At 39.9% G+C, this 17,820-nt stretch overlaps 1 protein-coding gene across 3 annotated transcripts; it reads right to left on the reverse strand.

Annotated features, from left to right (window-relative positions):
• Window positions 1-2,562: 2,562 nt before the first annotated feature.
• On the reverse strand, window positions 2,563-17,109 carry ube2g1a (ubiquitin-conjugating enzyme E2G 1a). 3 transcript variants are annotated; one of them, XM_083531993.1, is made up of 8 exons: window positions 15,296-15,447; window positions 14,143-14,165; window positions 13,853-14,054; window positions 12,299-12,401; window positions 11,508-11,605; window positions 8,742-8,920; window positions 8,463-8,587; window positions 2,563-4,214 (listed from the first exon to the last, which is right to left on the reverse strand). In XM_083531993.1, the coding sequence occupies exons 1-7, from the start codon at window positions 15,411-15,413 to the stop codon at window positions 8,501-8,503; spliced, it is 810 nt and encodes a 269-aa protein (XP_083388119.1). In that variant the 5' UTR covers window positions 15,414-15,447; the 3' UTR covers window positions 2,563-4,214; window positions 8,463-8,500. The 3 variants fall into 3 exon arrangements, with proteins under 3 accessions (XP_083388119.1, XP_083388120.1, XP_083388121.1); XM_083531994.1 differs by lacking the exon at window positions 15,296-15,447 and adding an exon at window positions 14,336-14,396; XM_083531995.1 differs by lacking the exons at window positions 13,853-14,054; window positions 14,143-14,165; window positions 15,296-15,447 and adding an exon at window positions 16,728-17,109.
• Window positions 17,110-17,820: the final 711 nt, after the last annotated feature.

Raw genomic sequence — 17,820 nt, forward strand, 5'->3', positions numbered from 1 at the left:
TTTATTTTGTGTGTATACATTCATAACATCAAAACGCTGTGCTTTTGTAAAATAAAGAAAACATACAGGGTGCGCTTTCCGTCATCTCGTTCATCTCTCCACAGGCACAAATAAAACAACCTGAATCTCAGTAAATATTTACCTGACATACATAACACAAGAATAGAGAGTATGAAATGTCTTCTTTTATTTAAATCAATTTACATCGAAAACAAATACTCTCTTATTGTAATCCATAGGAAAGTTACAGTTTTTCTGGTATCACCTCATTACCCGTCCGTGTGGAAACATAGCAAAGGTTTCGTTTGGTGTCCTGATGATTCAGGTCATTTAAAACACCGTAATTACTTTTAAACATTTACAAGAATATTTTGTCTTCATGCTCTATGTTGAGTTTGGTTCACTAATAATAAACATACATTTGCATAAAGCATCCATATTTGTCCATGCACATGTTGAGTAGAGTATTATAAACCTGAGTATTCATTTAAGGCACATTTAGAACCAAACATAAAGGTGATTAACGGCTTTTTACTTGAGTACACGTCAAAGCCCATACTTTACTTTAACTTGAGTAAAAAAGTGGTCAGTACTCCATCTTTTAAAACATAAGTATCTGTATGTCTAGTTAAGTGAAGGATGTGTGTACTTTTCCCAAATAGTCTGCAGTAAGGTGGTAAACGCTGAAATGTGGGCTTTTAATAGTTAGCGTTCTGACATTTGGAATTTTAAGATGCAAAATAGTAAATACCTGCTTGTATTGAACAAACGGCCGCTTTTGCGTGGTAGTCTTCTATATTTTATTTTCGATCGCAATGTCTAAAAACAACTTCACATTTAAACGATTTTGTCTTTAATCAGATGAAAATATGGCTATTTAATATTCTATTTGTGTAATATTGGTGATTATGTTAGAGGTTTGTTTATTTTTAAGACAGATTTTTGTTGGAAAAAATAGAAAGGGGACAAAGTCAGGCACAGCAGCAATACATTCACAGACTGGTAGATGCAGTACAGTGCAGTTCAGAACAATTATCATCTGTTCAATGTTTTTTATTTATAAAAGGAGAGATGCGTTGTTCAGGCACTAGTGCAGTGCCATTTGTATCTCATCCCACTTGTGTTGGGGCATATGCCTTTTCCAATGGGCCCCCTCTTACTGGTTCTTGTGCCACCCCATTAAAAAACTCCTAAAATCACTCCTGTGGCAACACGTCCTTTTTTTCTTAACCAATTCATATTAAATTCGAATACATACGGAAGTCTGAAAAGGTTTTGACTTATGAATATGTCACTTAATTACATTAAGGAATGGCCATTGAAATAGTCTACACCAGGGGTGCACACACTTTTAGCATACCAGCTACTTTTAAAATGAGTCAAGATGTTCTACCTACTATACAAATGCATAAATAAATCTTTTTTATTTGTCATGTGATCTACCCACACTACCTTTGCAATCGACCGGTAGATCGCGATCGATGTATTGGAAATTCCTGGTCTACACAGTAGGTCATGTCACAAACTAGAATGCAAGCTCTGAAGACACGGTTCTGAAAGTGTGATTCTGGTATCCACAAGGGCCCATAATGCATAGCAAAGTGGTATATTATTGAAAATCCCCCCCCCCCTTGGGAATAAAACTTTTTAAACAAAAGTACTTACTTTTCTAGCCATATGGGTTTCTTTAATAAATTCCTACCACAAGGTTGAAGGCCTCCTACCACAAGGTTGAAGGCCTCCTGAACCCCAGGCCTCCTCATCTTACATTAGTACCTGACTTTATCAGCACCCTTATAGCTGAATGAGCACAAATCTCCAAACTCCAAAATCAGGTAGGGCCTGAGGTTTTTATAAAAGCAAATGGGGAATAAACATGAAATGGGATGTCCGGAAAGAATTTTTTTTTGGTGTCCACCTGATGTATAGTGCATGTTAACACCTGACCATCACAAGGTACCTCCCCAAACTGTTCCAATAAAGTTAGCACACAGTAGTTCTTGTATGCCTCTCACCTTGTTGAAAACTGAGGGCCCCATCCTGTTCCAGCTTGACAATACCCCTGTGTACAAAGCAAACTCCATAAATACACACTTTACCAAGATTGTCCTATACATCAGCCACAGTAAAACATCTTTAGTAAAACTGTAATGCCAAGTGCACTCCAGGTTTATCATCCAACATAAATATCTTGTGGTAAAATGAGCACAATCTGCATAATCCCCCATACCAAATTTCCTTCTCACAGGAGATTAAAGGTTATTAAAGCAGGAACCAACTTTGAAATGTTTGCAACATATGGACATTGTGGTCATGTTTGCACAACTTATGAAAGAATATAAACTTCTGGTCATAATGTGCATCATTTGCTCGCTTCTTTCATGAAGTGATTTGACTTTAATTCAAGCAATTAAATTCAAGAATTAAAATCAATATTAAACATATATTTGATTCACAGAATACTAAAATTTTGAACCATTTCTCCACAATCCCTATCCGACCCACTCATTTTTACGAAAATATTTACCACAATTTGATAGAAAGACACAGGAAGACCACAAGTATTGGAAAAAAAAATTATATTTTAGAAGAATTCACTAGAAGGAGACAACTTCCATAACATGAAAAATATACATCAGTATTTTGTCTTTGTACATTAGGCAAAAGAACTGCAGTAGTCTGTCGGCGCCAGAATAAAATTAAACGGAGAATAAAGGATTGTGGGGAGTAGCGGTTCTGACTCTGTAACATTCAAATACACTCACGCGCTCACGCATACATACACACCCCTTCTGGACACAATCCAAAAACTGCTTGGGAAAAACCTACAGTTAAAGCATGCTTACCGAATCCTAGCAAAGACAACACAAAGGAAAAACAAAGCCCTGTAAAAGAATTTTGTCAAAAGTTGGGCAAATGCATAAAGGTTTACCAGGTTCTAAATTTTAGCCGAATATTGAAACTTCACACATCTGGGAAATAGAACAATACACACACACACACACACACAGTTGTCAAAATGGGCCGTTATTGCTACACCAAATGATCTTTAGTAATCCATGACTGCTGGTACAAAGGATTAAAAAAGACAAAAAAAAAGGGAAAAAAAAAAAAAAAAAAAAAAATCATTGACACGAGCCTGAAAGAACACAGAGAGATGTCGGGACATCTTACGTTTTTGGCTCCAGATCCAGATCCAATGTAGGAGGTGCAACAAGCCAAGCAACTGTAAATTGGAGGCACTTTTGAAAGAAAAAGAAAAAAAAAAAAAAGACCAAAATTAAAACCTTTGAGCTTAAACATGCAGGTTATCACATCTGATGGGTTTCCTCGTCAGCTGTCCCGCCTCTGAAAACTCACCGCAGAGCCAAGCACAGCTGCAGGACAGTTTAATAGAACTTCTCTACAGCCAAAGCAGGGACACAGCCCCCATCCCACCCCTAAAGTTAAAACCAATCCAAATGCTTATTGATTGTTTTAGAAACAAACATTTCCCATGCTTTACATCAATTAATTTAGCTCGAGTGTCCAGCCCGATACGACATGCTGAACCTCAGTAGCGCCATCGACCCTTCCCGCCCATCAACCCCTCCCTCGAATACTACATGCCGATAAAGAACACACCCCTTTCCGGCTTGTTGGTTTCTTTATATGAGTCTCATTGCTTAATGAAAATCTACAAGAGGTGCAAAAAAGGCCCTTGCCATCGCTACACATCTCCCTCGATATGACCTGTAAAAGAACTGGAACACTACATGAAAAGCTGGAGGAGGAGCAGGAAAGGGATGATTAACCATTCTGTTTAAGGGTTTTTTCTTTTCTTTACATGACTCATATTCTACCTACAGAAAGCGCTAATTATTTGGTACTAAATATTTTGCTGGATGGATACGAGGAGTCTTATATATTATCCGGATTTTTTTTTTTTTTATGTCTGTGCTATTTACAGGTCTTTACAATTTCTTTCCTGAATGTTGTGTCAGTTCATAAACTTGCGTAGAAATGTGTAATCATCTTATGTTATGCTTTTCTCTTTTATTTTGTGGATGTTGGCATTTGCTTGGCACGTTCCGTCCGTATGTGTACGAGCCGTTATTGTTCTATTGCAGCCTTATGATGCCAGCTTGCTTCTGCCAACACTCAATCAAGAAGAATCCGGCAATAGGGTGGTAGAGTGCAGGAAAACAGTGCCATGTTGTTTCTCGACTGGATACCTGGTCGAGACAGAAATATAAAAATTTTACGTCAGCGCTATCTGCACGTTATTAGATTGCAAACACTGCATAGTAAAAGAACTTGCCACACCAATCATTTCAACACTTTCTCAAAAACATCTAAATGTCAAAAACTATTTTGGGGGAACAAATGCATTGCTAGAGAGAGGAAAACAGATTATGTTTCTGTTGCACAGTAAGCAAATAAAAGTAAAAAAAAAAAAAAGTACATAAGTATTGTAATGAGCCAGAGGTATCAAAAGAACACACTTCACAAAATACATTTCCTTTGTTTTAATAAAAGCCTTAAAGCACAACAGTACTGAATAATGTTACGGTCTGAGCATTGATAAGGCAATAGAATCAGATTGATATCATTTGTATTCTCGTCAAAACATTCTGCGAGCCCCCGAGACTGTAAATGGTGGCATAATCATGCTGGAAGGAGACCACTCGCATCAGAACAGCAACGTCACGAAAACTCTGCATTTATTTGCAGCGAGTTTGCTATTACACACCTCTTACCCAACAAGATTTCCTAGTTAGTGCTTTAAATTGTGTAAAAAAAATAAATAAATTACAAAATAAATCTCCAGTAGTCTTCAAACCTACTGTTTTGTCTACCAGTCTTCTGGGTTTTTTTTTTTAGATTTATTAAAATACTAAATATATACTAATTTTGAGATGCAACTCAAGACAATAATCACAGTGGCAGCCGAGTTTGGGGTGGTTAACTTGAGTAATTTTTTCATTATATGAAAAAAATGACTCCTACACGAACCTCCACTCCCCTACACTTCTCCTTTCCCTGCAGTCTCTGTAGCAGTCTCTGTACCTTAAATGTTGGTACTATGACTGGTAAAGGGATAGCGGTAGCTGATATGATGGAGAGGAGAAAGGTAGATATGTTGTGTGTTCAGGAGACTAAGTGGAAAGGGAGTAAGGCCAGGAACATTGGAGGTGGGTTTAAACTGTTTTATCATGGTGTGGATGGAAAGAGAAATGGTGTAGGGGTGATTCTGAAGAAAGAGTACAGTCAAAGTGTAGTGGAGGTGAAGAGTTTCTGATAGGGTGATGATCATGAAGCTGGAAGTTGAAGGAGCAATGATAAATGTCATCAGTGCTTATGCTCCACAAGTGGGTTGTGAGATGGAGGAGAAGGAAAAATTCTGAAATAAATTAGATAAAGTGGTAGGTGGTGTACCTAGGAATGAAAGATTGGTGACTGGGGCAGATTTCAATGGGCATGTAGGTGAAGGGAACAGAGGTGATGAGGAGGTGATGGGTAGGTATGGCTTTAAGGAGAGGAATGTGGAAGGGCAGATGATGGTAGATTTTGCTAAAAGGATGTAAATGGCAGTGGTGAACACGTATTTTAAGAAGAAAGAGGATCATGGGGTGATGTATAAGAGTGGAGGAAGGTGCACACAGGTGGACTATGTTTTATGAAGGAGATACAACCTGAAGGAGACTGGAGACTGTAAGGTGTTGGCAGGGGACAGTGTAGTTAGACAGCATCGGATGGTGGTCTGTAAGATAGTTTTGGAGGTGAAGAAGAAGAGGAGGAGAGTGAAGACTGAAAGAAGAATAAGATGGTGGAAACTGAAGGAGGAAGACTGTAGTGTGAGATTCAGGGAAGAGGTCAGACAGGGGCTCGGTGGTGGTGAAGAGGTGCTGGATGATTATGCAAATACTGCAGAAGTAACAAGTGAGAAAACTAGAAAGGTACTTGGTGTGACATCTGGAAATAGAAATGAAGACAAAGAGACGTGGTAGTGGAATGAGGAAGTGCAGGAGAGCATGAGGAGAAAACAGAATCGGAATCGACAGAGTGATGAGAAAAGTAGGCAGGAGTACAAGGAGATGCGGCAGCAGGTGAAGAGGGATGTGGCGAAAGCCAAGGAGAAGCCATATGAGGAGCTGTATGAGAAGTTAGACACTAAGGAAGGAGAAAAGGATTTGTATTGGCCAGGCAGAGAGACCGAGCTGGAAGGATGTGCTGCAAGTCAGAACAATAAAGGATGGAGATGGAAATGTGTTGACTAGAGAGGAGAGTGTGTTGAGAAGGTGGAGGGGTATTTTGAGCAGCTGATGAACAAGGAAAATGAGAGAGAGAGAGAGAGAGAGAGAGAGAGAGAGGGGGAGAAAGAGAGAAAGAAAGAAAGTTGGATGGTGTGGAAAAGGTGAAGCAGGAAGTAAATAGGATTAGTAAGGAGGAAGTAAGAGCAGCGATTAAGAGGATGAAGAGTGGAAAGTCGGTGTGACCAGATGACATACCGGTAGAAGCGTGGAGATGTTTAGGTGAGATGGCAGTGGAGTTTTAAACAAGATTGTTTAACAGGATTTTGGAAGGTGAGAGGATGCCTGAGGAATGGAGAATGAGTGTGCTGGTACCGGTTTTTAAGAATAAGGGGGATGTGCAGACCTGCAGTAACTACAGGGGAATTAAGTTGATCAGTCACACCATGAAGTTATGTGAGAGAGTACTGGAAGCCAGGCTGAGAGAAGAGGTGACAATCTGTGAGCAGCAGTATGGTTTCATGCAGAGGAAGAGCACCACAGATGCATTATTTGCTTTGAGAATGTTGATGGAGAAGTATAAAAAAGGTCAGAAGGAGTTGCATTGTGTTTGTGGATTTAGAGAAAGTGTATGACAGGGTGCTGAGAGAGGAGTTGTGGTATTGTATGAGGAAATCCGGTGTGTCAGAAGTATGTGAGGGTGGTGCAGGACATGTATGTGGACAGTGTGACAACAGTAAAGTGTGCAGTAGGAACGACAGACTGGTTCAAGGTGGAGGTTGGACTGCATCAAGGATCCGCTCTGAGCCCTTTCCTGTTTGCAGAGGTGCTGGACAGGTTGACAGACGATGTCAGACAGGAGTCTCCATGGACTATGAAGTTTGCGGATGATATTGTGATTTGTGGTGAGAGTAGGGAGCAGGTTGAGAAGAGCCTAGAGAGGTGGAGATATGCGCTGGAGAGAAGGGGAATGAAAGTCAGTAGGAGTAAGACAGTACGTGTGTGTGAATAAGAGGGAGAGCAGTCGAGTGGTGCGGTTGCAGGGAGAAGAGGTTGAGAAGGTGGAGGAGTTCAGGTACTTGGGGTCAACAGAGCAAAGTAATGGAGAGTGTGTTACACAAGTGAAGAAAAGAGTGCAGGCAGGGTGGAGAAGAGTGGCAGGAGTGAATTGTGATAGTAGGGTATCTGCGAGGGTGAAAGGGAAGGTTTATAGGACTTGAGGTTTTCGTTGGGAGTGATGAGGATGTACAGGTTAGAAATGAGTTTATGAGAGAGACAGCGCATGTAGGACGTTTTGGAGACAAGGTGAGGAAAAAGAGATTGAGATGGTTTGGACATGTGCAGAGGAGGGACATTGGGTATATTGGTAGAAGAATGCTGAGGATGAAGCCACCAGGAAGGAGAAAAAGAGGAAGGAGGTGGGTTATGGATGTGGTGAAGGAAGACATGCAGGTAGTTGGGTTAAAAAAGGCAGATGTAGAGGACAGAGGGGTTTGGAGACTAATGATCCTCTGTGGCGACCCCTAATGGGAGAACCCGGAAGAAGAAGAAGAAGAATGAAACTGTGCTGGAGTCCTACAGTTCTATTAAGTATCCCCATTTTGGTAAGCATATATAGTAAATACGTTTAGCCTAAGTTTGCTGGAAGAGTGGATTTTTGTTATTCCCAGGTTATATAAGACTTAAATATTAGCCAAAGGAAACAGTCATGTGGGAAATCAAACAATAATGAAAACTTAAAATCCAAACAAATGAATTAAATGAAAGCAAATTTAAGACTATGCAGTTGTATTAGAATATCTTAGTTGCATTAAGCATTATTGAGTGACAAACTTTGTTACCTATAAAAAAATAAAATAAAAATAAAAAAATTAAATAAAAAAAAAAAACACTTTTCTTGTGAACTGTATCCCAAATGTGCACCCCTGAACCTGTTCAAACAGGTTACCAGTGATGCAACAGCTTACTGCCAATGCCACATACAAACAAATGATGTAAATAATTACTTCTAAATAACCCGAACCCATTCATCAGGTTTTGTTCATCTGGCTTTAGACTAAAGTTACATGGAACCAGATTAAAGGCAAGCATCTTTTTCTTGCTGCAATACGCTCTGGGATTCCTCCTCTGTGGTGAATGCAGGGCTTAGCAAGACTAGCTGGATACACAAAAATAAACAAGTCACAGAATCTTTGCAATAAAAGCAAATGGGTAAAGTCCAACACTTACCCTGAAAAATAGTGACGCTACAAGCTGCTGAATGAGGATCAGTCAAAAGCTGTCTCTTGGCTCTTCCGTACACAACGGGCAACTTTCCTCTTAAACTCTCCATGCCGATCTTCCCTCCACTCTTTCTGAAATTTTCAAAAACAGTTCTCCTTAGTCAAGTTGCAAAATGGATCGATTTTATTCATTTGCAATCTAAGTGATTCAAACCACCAGTTCACTGCCATCAGACTTTAGGAAAAGGAACACTATTAAACCGGGAGTTCTTGAAGTCAGACTTACTGCTGCATCCACGTTGGCGGGCGAGTCTCCGTTAGGATCGGCAAGCATGGAGATGACGCTTATCATGATAGTCTCCACTGTGTGAATGGGTAGCCAACGCTCTTCTGGCTTTTCATAACCGTACTTGTCCTCCCCCGGCTCGTGCAAAATAGAAATACAAACGTCACCGTTCTTGTCAACTAGAGAACCAAGAAGACCAAGAACAGGAAATTAGTAAGCATGAACCCTGGCACGGAAAAAAAAGATCACATTTACAACCTGCTTTCCTGTATAATTAAAATATATTGCTAGCTATACTGCCATCCACTAAAATTGGCACCCTTGTTAAATACACTATATGGACAAAAGTATTGGGACACCTGACTTTTCCTGCCATACGTGGTTCTTCTCCAAACTGTTACCACAAACCTGGAAGCACACAATTGTATAGGATGTTCATTTTAACTTGAAAACCCAAACCTGTTCCAGCATGGCAATGCCCCTGTGCACAAAGTGAGCTCCATGAAGATATGGTTTACATGGTTTGGAGAGAAAGATCTTGAGGAGCCTGCTAGAGAGCTCTGATCTCAACCCTACTGAACACCTTTGGTGTGAATTGGAACACTGCATCCTCAAGCACACTCCAAAATCTAGTGGAACATCCTCCCAGAAGAGTGGAGGGAATTATATGAGCAAATTGGGACTGAATGTGGAAAGGGGTGCTCATAAAGCACATACAAATCTTAGAAAAAAACGTTTGGGAATATAGTGTATGATTGAAGGGTGTGAAAATGGTCTTTATTGATTAGCTAAAAAAATTCACCAGCATACTCTGTTTTCATGGATATGCAACAATTTTAAACAACTCCGTTTTATATAAAACCAAGAACAACAAACAAAGGTGGACTCTTCAGTTCACCCCACAGGTTTTGTATGTGGTTCAGTAGACTGGAACGGCCATGGAAGGACCTGGATGTCTTGGTCAGGAAACCATTTTTGTGTTTGCTTTGAATCCTAAGCCCCTGTCTTTGTCCTACTGAAAGATCCAGCCATAGCCCAGAATAAGCTTACTGGGTGAGGCATTCAGGTGTTTATTTTAATATGTGCTGAGATAGGATTTGAGTAAATGATCATGTATCTTAATAAAATATTATATGGCTACATATCTGCTTGTGTGTTTATCATCAAATCAGTATTATAATCTTCATTTCACCTACCCACAGAATCTGATAAGTTCTAGTAGTGTCAAATGAAGGTGCTTTTTTGAGAGGCTTAATTTTCCCCCATGAAACCCTTCCAAACAATTAGTGGTGATGTAGGTGACATGGGATTGTAGAGTGATAATTTGAGACCGCAATACACAAATAACTTCTGCGTTTAACCAGCTGGTAATAAAACATTCTTGGAGATATTTCTGGTCCCTCTAAACCATAAAGACTATTTATTTTCCCACAGCCTTCTTTGCTCATATTTTACAAAAGTTCCAATATTAGTGCCCTGCACCGGATGCCACGGCCATGTTCACACCTGGTATTAACATCTATCGCAAATGATCTGAAAGCCAAAGCATTTAGTATTATGAATCAATCACTTGATCAGATTTTATACATTGTATAAATTCTCCTGTTCCAGCAGGAGAATGTGATCTGCACGTTACGTAAAACAATACATGCCATACATACAACACTTATGTGAAACGGAGAACAGGAGACAAGATGTTAGCAGACCGCCTTACATCTGCAGTCAAACATGGAAGTGGAAGCTTACTTCAAAACAATCCGATTCCATCTGGACTGCTGCTAATTGACACAAACTTCTTCATACAACAAGTCAAATACCCAAAAAAGCATAGGTAAAGCTCTGTACGCATTATCTAAAAAGCAAACAGTTGGCTAGCGTTTTTTTTTATCATCATGGAATAGCTTGCCCAGTCACTGCACCTAAATACTGTTGAACTGCTCTGGGATAAACTGTATCACAAGGCCAGAAAGAAATCCACAACTAGTGAACATCACCTATGGCAAGTTTTAAAAAAGGCATGGTAAAATATTTCAGCCAAGTGTCTAAAATATCTGTCCAGGTGACAAAAGTGTGTAAAGCTGTTATTCATGCAGAGGGAAAAGAATTTCAATAAATAAAAGTTCAGTATCTATATATTTATATATCTGTTTGGTCAAAGTAAATACACCATTAAATAATCCAGTTTTTTGCATGTAAACATAAGGAACATGAATGTTCCTCTCTAAACCAGGACTTTCCAAACTACGACCTGCCAACACATTTGGAACGGCCTTCTTTGAAATTATTATTATTATTGTTATTATTGTTATCATTACTAACGTAGCCTTATAATTTGTCAGATTCATCCACCAACCAACTTAATGGTACATTCAACCCAACGAAAATACAAAGGTTTTGATTTCTATGGCAATGAATATGAAAATGTCTATGATAGTAATAATGCTTTTTGATAGGCTATATAGCTCTTTAAAAGTAATTGAAATGTAATGTGTACGGTGAATAACAAAAACTAATCTAGCATTAGGAGGCATAATAAACACACTTTAAATCATAAAATCTCCACAAAAATACTGGTAGTCAATTTAGCCCATGTAATTTTTTTGTCACAGACCAACCAGACCTCTATAAAAGAAAGGAAAAATTGTGTGGTCCTCACAGAAACCTTTTTTGGAGACCCCTGCTCTAAAATGATAAAATTCTAGTTCTTTTACAGGCACTGTAGCTAATCAGCAACTTTTCATTTTAAGTAAATGAAACTTTTCTTACCGTTTGGATGCCAAATTTCTGTGATGAACTTCATTTTAGGAGGTCTGAGAGGATAGTCTTTGGGAAATGTGAGATGTGCTTTGAACACTCCACCTTCACTGTAGAAACAAAATGTGTGTTAACAGAGTGCAAAAAATGCAGGAGAACAAGAGACGATTATCACACGCATCACAATCTACGTTATGCCCTTTTAGACACAGATCTCTTCTAATATCCACTGGTGGGGTCTAACAGATAAAAAACTAGCCTGAAACGGTCAATAATTTCTATAATGTTCAACATACACCTTCGGTTAGCTTGTGTGTGGGTTTTTATGCTCAATAACTGCATTATACCAGAGTATGCACTTAGAGGATTCATGTTTATACCAAGTGAAATTCTAATTCTCCACACTCCGTTAGCATGCTCGCATTTACATACTTTCATTACCTAGTTCTTGTAAAAAAAAAAATAAAAAAAAAATACCACTGAAGCATGTTAACAAGAACCTCAAATAGTCGTTGAACCCCACCCCAAAATTGAAAGCAGGTTGTCAACAACCACGATAAAGGATTAACATACCGTGCACAACTATGCTTGAATTGGGTGTGGGGGAAAACCAGTGTAGAAACCTGACAACAGACTCCATACTAGAGCTCTAACCGTTCACAAATGTCAAAAGTTACTCAATATTAGATTCTGTCTGATATAAACTCACTACTATTATGGATAGATTCTATCCATAAACTCACTACTACTCTATGCTCCAGTTAGGTCAGGAGAAGCAAACCCAGGAGAGGGACTGTACTTACTAGAGTGTATCCGGTGGACCGATTATTAGAACTTCCCATCTGTAGAGGTCATTATCATCTATCAGACCGGCAGAGAATCCTTCCACTGGATTCTTATTCAATTCTGAAGAAAAAAAAAAAATTATAGTTATTAATGATTGAGTAATGTACTGCAGTTTCAAGGTGAAATTGAGTTAGCAATGTCACTGTTTATTTTTAGACTGCAAATGCTGTTACTAACTAAACAAGAAGCGTGACTTTGGCCAAAAAACAAAAAAACAACAACAAAAAAAGTACTTTTGATGACTAATCCAGTATAAACGCTATAATTGGTTTCACAATAGACAAAACATCCTTCGTCTACTCTCATATCCAGTGCCATCATTAAAAATTCAGTAGATAAAGAGTCACAGATGAAAAAAAAATATAATAAATTACTGATACTGCTGATAAAAAGTAAAAAGAAATTACAGCTTCTTATTTTTTCAAAGATCAGCTTCATTACTCTAGTGCAAGGAATGAATTAAACTCTTGCTTTTTAATCAGTCATAATAACCAATACACTGCTACCTCCACTTCATTCCTAGCATGTCTATAACTATCCTGCATGATGGGCTAGCAACTGCAGAGAAAGACATTGTTTTGCTGACAAGGGGAAAAACAAACAAGCCAAAAAAAAATAATACCACATCTATTTTTGCCTAAAGCTGCATTACAAAGTGATTATTTTTTTCTTTCTTCTTCTTCTTTAGAACAGATAGTCAAAAAAAAAAAAAAAAAAAAGCAGATGCGATTCATTTTAGTTATTTATAAATGTAACGTTCATTTATTCTAACAAGGTAGGGCTTCTTCAGCCCTAGAGCAGTTTGCCAAACTGTATACTGTAATTGCCTTTTCTTAAAAAAGATTTAAAAGGACAATATATAGTCTTTGGGTTTGCTATTTTAAAACTCGCTAACTAATCCGCGATGCGCTTTGGGAAGAAAAGCGCAGCTGTTGAGAGAGTGCCGGTGGGAAGACACGTACCAGGATACCCATGAGCGATAACAACGACCGCCGTGAACCAACATATACCAACAATAACGGACAGTGAGAGTGTGGAAGTTTAAATAAGAGCTGGTGATGATGCTAAACGAGCACCATATGTGCGGGATTGAAGCCGGGAGCTTCAGAGAAAGCAGCCGAGAAAACACCTGACACGCCGAAGGGGGCTGAAGGGGGCATGGCAGGTGGATTCCTGACAGTTAACAAACATGTACTGTATGTATTTTTATAGCATTCCTTCATCAAACAAATCGCGGCAACGCTGTTGTGTAAAAAACCCTTTAAAAACACGTGCATGCACATTCTTATTTATTAACGCACATCATGTACATAAGGAAATTTCAAGCACGTTAATATATTGCCGCCATATTGATTTTCGTTTATCTCGATCATCGGTTATCTCAATGCTTTTTGGCGACCCCCTAGGACATCGAAATAACCGGGTTCCACTGTAATATGGAATATAGAAAGGAAAATGGACCCCCCCCCCAAAAAAAATCCTGAACATAGCCACAGATAGAAACTGCAGACCTGATTTCAGATCAGTACGAAAGAGGCTCAGGTTCCTGTTTGTGTTCATGCTCCGGTTTAAACAGCACAGGGCTGCAGTTATGGGGTGTAAATCTAGGAGTACATGTGGTGCCTGATTGTCCGTGTGAGTTATGAGGACCGGCCTGGCACAGCCTTCTGCATGTGATGTGTTTACGAAGTGCAGCAAAACAATCACAGAGGACTGAGGGAACACAGAGCATGTTGATGAAATAACTGTCTGCCTGTGGTGTCGGCTTTTATAAGCAAATGAATCATACATGCATTCTGACCTGATTACACAAAGCAGAAGAGTCTAGAAGAAAACGATTACACAAAAAAAAAAAAAAAGGCAACCTTTAAATAAGTTCAAATAAGTTGTCTGGTGAGAACTGGATTTTGTTTTACTATCCCAAGAATTAAAAAACACAGATATAAATCAAGCTTTATGTCCAGGAAAGAACCTGGAAATAAAAGCTCAATGACCTTTAGCTGACTTGCCAGTGATTGTCGTAGTAAGAGTATTGCACATGGCATGTAACAAGCTAAATCTGACTTGAAAACTACAAAAATCTACAAACTAGATTCAGAAATAAGCTATGTTTTCACAAATTTCAGAAAGCAAAACAATACCAAACTCAGCATCATGCTGGTAAAACTTAATTTCCAAAACATTTCTCAATGTGATGCATTCCCATCACTTACGTGCTACAGTCCAAGCGATTGTGTGCAGGTCAAGCAAAACAGACAATTCTAAAAGAGTTTGACAAGCGATGTGCAACATTTTACGGTATTTTTTTTTTCAAATATTTAAAATTAAAAATCAATCAAATTACAATTAAACATTCACAAAAATATAAATGTATTCTTTACCAATATATTTGCCATTTTCTACTCATCGATTCTACTAAAGGATACACTTTTTGTTGTTGGTTGGGTTGTTTTCTTTTACATTAAGCTTGGGACAAAAGTACTGGAAAGTACAGATGGAATCATAACTGCGATGGCTATCAAGTGAAATGACAAACATGGTGTTCTCAAGATCAACACAATCAAATAAGTCAATACAAGTACATGCAGTTTCTATAACTATCAGTTTATGAGAAACACCATCTACAGTCTCAACTTCATTCTGTTTTGTCTGTAGGGCAAAGTTTATACTCCATGCTGGCAGAAATCAAGCTTCTTTTTTTTTGCTGTTCCTTTAAAAAGCAATATTTCTTTGCTTGCATTTTGCCCTCATCCTCCCACACAAATCAACGGACGATAAACTGATGGATTCCCGAGATCTGCTGCGCATTACAGAAGACCAATTTCTGGTCGACTCTCATTAGCCGTTTCGCATCGTTGCACCTGAAACTACTTGCAGAGGGTTTCATGCTACACAAGCCATCAAAGCCTTGGCAACAAAGACCATCGTCACATGGGCATGCTGCGAGTACTCACAGAACGTTAAAATTAGAGCTAAAATAATATGGTGTGCACAAGCCTTTCGTTTCTGTGCGCCCGAGGCATAAGCAGGGTTCAGCGAGTTCACTACGCCGGTGCTAGAGAAAGCAGTCATAACACGATTGATTCCAATCCGTCAATTTGCTCCGGCTGGAAAGAGGACGAGGCAGATATGGTCCTGAGGATCTCTTTACAGTCCATGGACTGGGGGAGGATCTTTGGCAGGGTGCCAGAACAGACTTGGAGGTGCTTACGCTCAGCTGTGAACATTTGGCACGAAATACATGTTCTCGCTGCTGGCGTGTGTGTTTGGAAGGGGAGTTCTTTGCTGATTCTAAAGGGTGGGGGGGTATGGTGTTTCATAGCAAACATTGCTCAACACTGCTCAAGCCAAATCACTGCAAGAGTAAAAACAGTTGGGCGAATCTGGTTTGTGTAAGTTGTCGGTTTTAATCTGGGAATTTGGTCTACTGTTGGGCACATAAACGATTTAGTACAAATCCAAGTCAACTGTATTCTTGACTTTTTTATTTTTAGGTTCTTTTGATTATGTAGTCTCAGAACCATTTTTTCTCTATAGCAATCTCCCTGTAGTAAATCCTGAGTCATTTACATCATCACAAGCATGCTTGATGTAGATTACAAGAAACTAAAGCAGGGAGCTGTCAGTCATGCATCACACTGGGAGAAAGTCCTGATCCCAGTTTGCGTTGCAAAAATAGAGCAGAGCACAAACACATCACACCTTCACCGGACTCTAAATGTCCACAAAACACCGGATCCGCATCTTTATCACGCTTTAACAGGCCCGGGGTGTGATCGGGTTGCCAGTAGTGCTATGTGACCCTCTTTGGCTACAAGTCTGCTAAGCGAGCCTTCTAGCTTTAGCTTGCTAGCTGAGGGGAAAAACAAAGGGATATGATTACTTGGTTTGCAGTAGCCGTATGCAGAAGTGGTTCACCGATGAGAACAAGCACTACGTTCCGTTACCGTGCGATAAACCTAAAACTCGTGTTTTAGTGACAAGAAAAAATAAATCTGTAAGAAGGAATGGAGAAAAGGGGGGAAAGGCTGCTAGCGAGACGTGGCTTCATAGACGTCAATACACGAAGCAGTCACGCTAGCATGCTAGTTAGCATGGAGCAACACTACCGGCAGGTTGAACAGGCCAGAAAAAATCGCGAAAACATCGGGAGCGCTGTAAACGTCGAAATAAACAGAATCAACGTGTCTCATGAGACCCAAAGCAGCACCTCGTACTTTGATATCGACTGTTAATCGTAACCCTGAAACTACTAGCAAAACAAAGAACTGGAGCACGAGCGGAAATCAAGTCGATGAGTTAGCTCGGCTAACACGCTCACGGCTAAGAGCTTAGCTTAGCCGCGTTCCTTTTACTCGCCAGCATGTCGCTGGGGAAATGTTTTACCTGCCAGCTGTCTCCTGAGTAGCAGAGCAGACTGCGGCTCCGTCATCGTTATAGCTCCGACTACGACGTGAGTCCAACCTCAACTAAATAGACAGAGGCGCGGGGCTGGAGAATTTATTCCGTCACTGTGTGCGCTTCTCTCTATCTCTCTCTATCTCTCTCTCTCTCTCTCTCTCTCTCTCTCTCTCTTTCCTCAACTCTGCTCTGCTCAGCTCAACATGCTACACCCGGTGCGCGCATGCGCAGTACCAAATCAAGCCACGATAGGAGAGCAAAGCCTTCTCTGCTGAATCAGAATCACTGGCCAACGTTTTAATACATTTTCCGCATATAAGTATGTATTCAATTATTTCCAATTGTCTGTTCTCTTCATTTCATAGCTTTTTCTTTTTTTTTGTTGCTTGCGCTGTTTCCCGCAGCGTCTGTTTACGTTGGAGTTTCTAACCAATCAGATTTCAGCTCTTACATCACGTGTTGCCGGACCTCACAGTGTCTGCCTGGGCTCCTGTGACGTAATGTACACGTGGCTTGAAGGCTGTTAGCCAATTGGATTAAGAGTTTGGGGACCCAATACAATGCAATGCAATACGATACGGTACAATCTTCTGCTTTCGGCTTCTCCCATTAGGGGTCGCCACAGCGGATCATCCGTCTCCATACCCCCCTGTCCTCTACATCTGCTTTTTTAAAACCAACTACCTGCATGTCTTCCTTCACCACATCAATAAACCGCCTCCTTGGTCTTCCTCTTTTCCTCCGTCATGGTGGCTCCATCCTCAGCATTCTTCTACTGATATACCCCATGTCCCTCCTCTCCACATGTCCAAACCATCACAATCTTGCCTCCCTCACCTTGTCTCCAAAACGTCCTACATACGCTGTCCCTCTAATAAACTCACTTCTAATCCTGTCCATCCGTCACTCCCAACGAAAACCTCAACATCTTTAGCATCAGTTCTGCTACCTCCAGCTCCAGCTTTTACTCAATGCCACTGTCTCTAATCCATACAACATCGCAGGTCTCACCACAGTCCTATAAACCTTCCCTTTCACTCTTACAGATACCCTTCTATCACATATCACTTTGCTATTA

Source organism: Silurus aristotelis, assembly GCF_946808225.1.
Source record: "Silurus aristotelis genome assembly, chromosome: 26".
In the NCBI taxonomy this organism is placed as follows: domain Eukaryota; kingdom Metazoa; phylum Chordata; class Actinopteri; order Siluriformes; family Siluridae; genus Silurus; species Silurus aristotelis.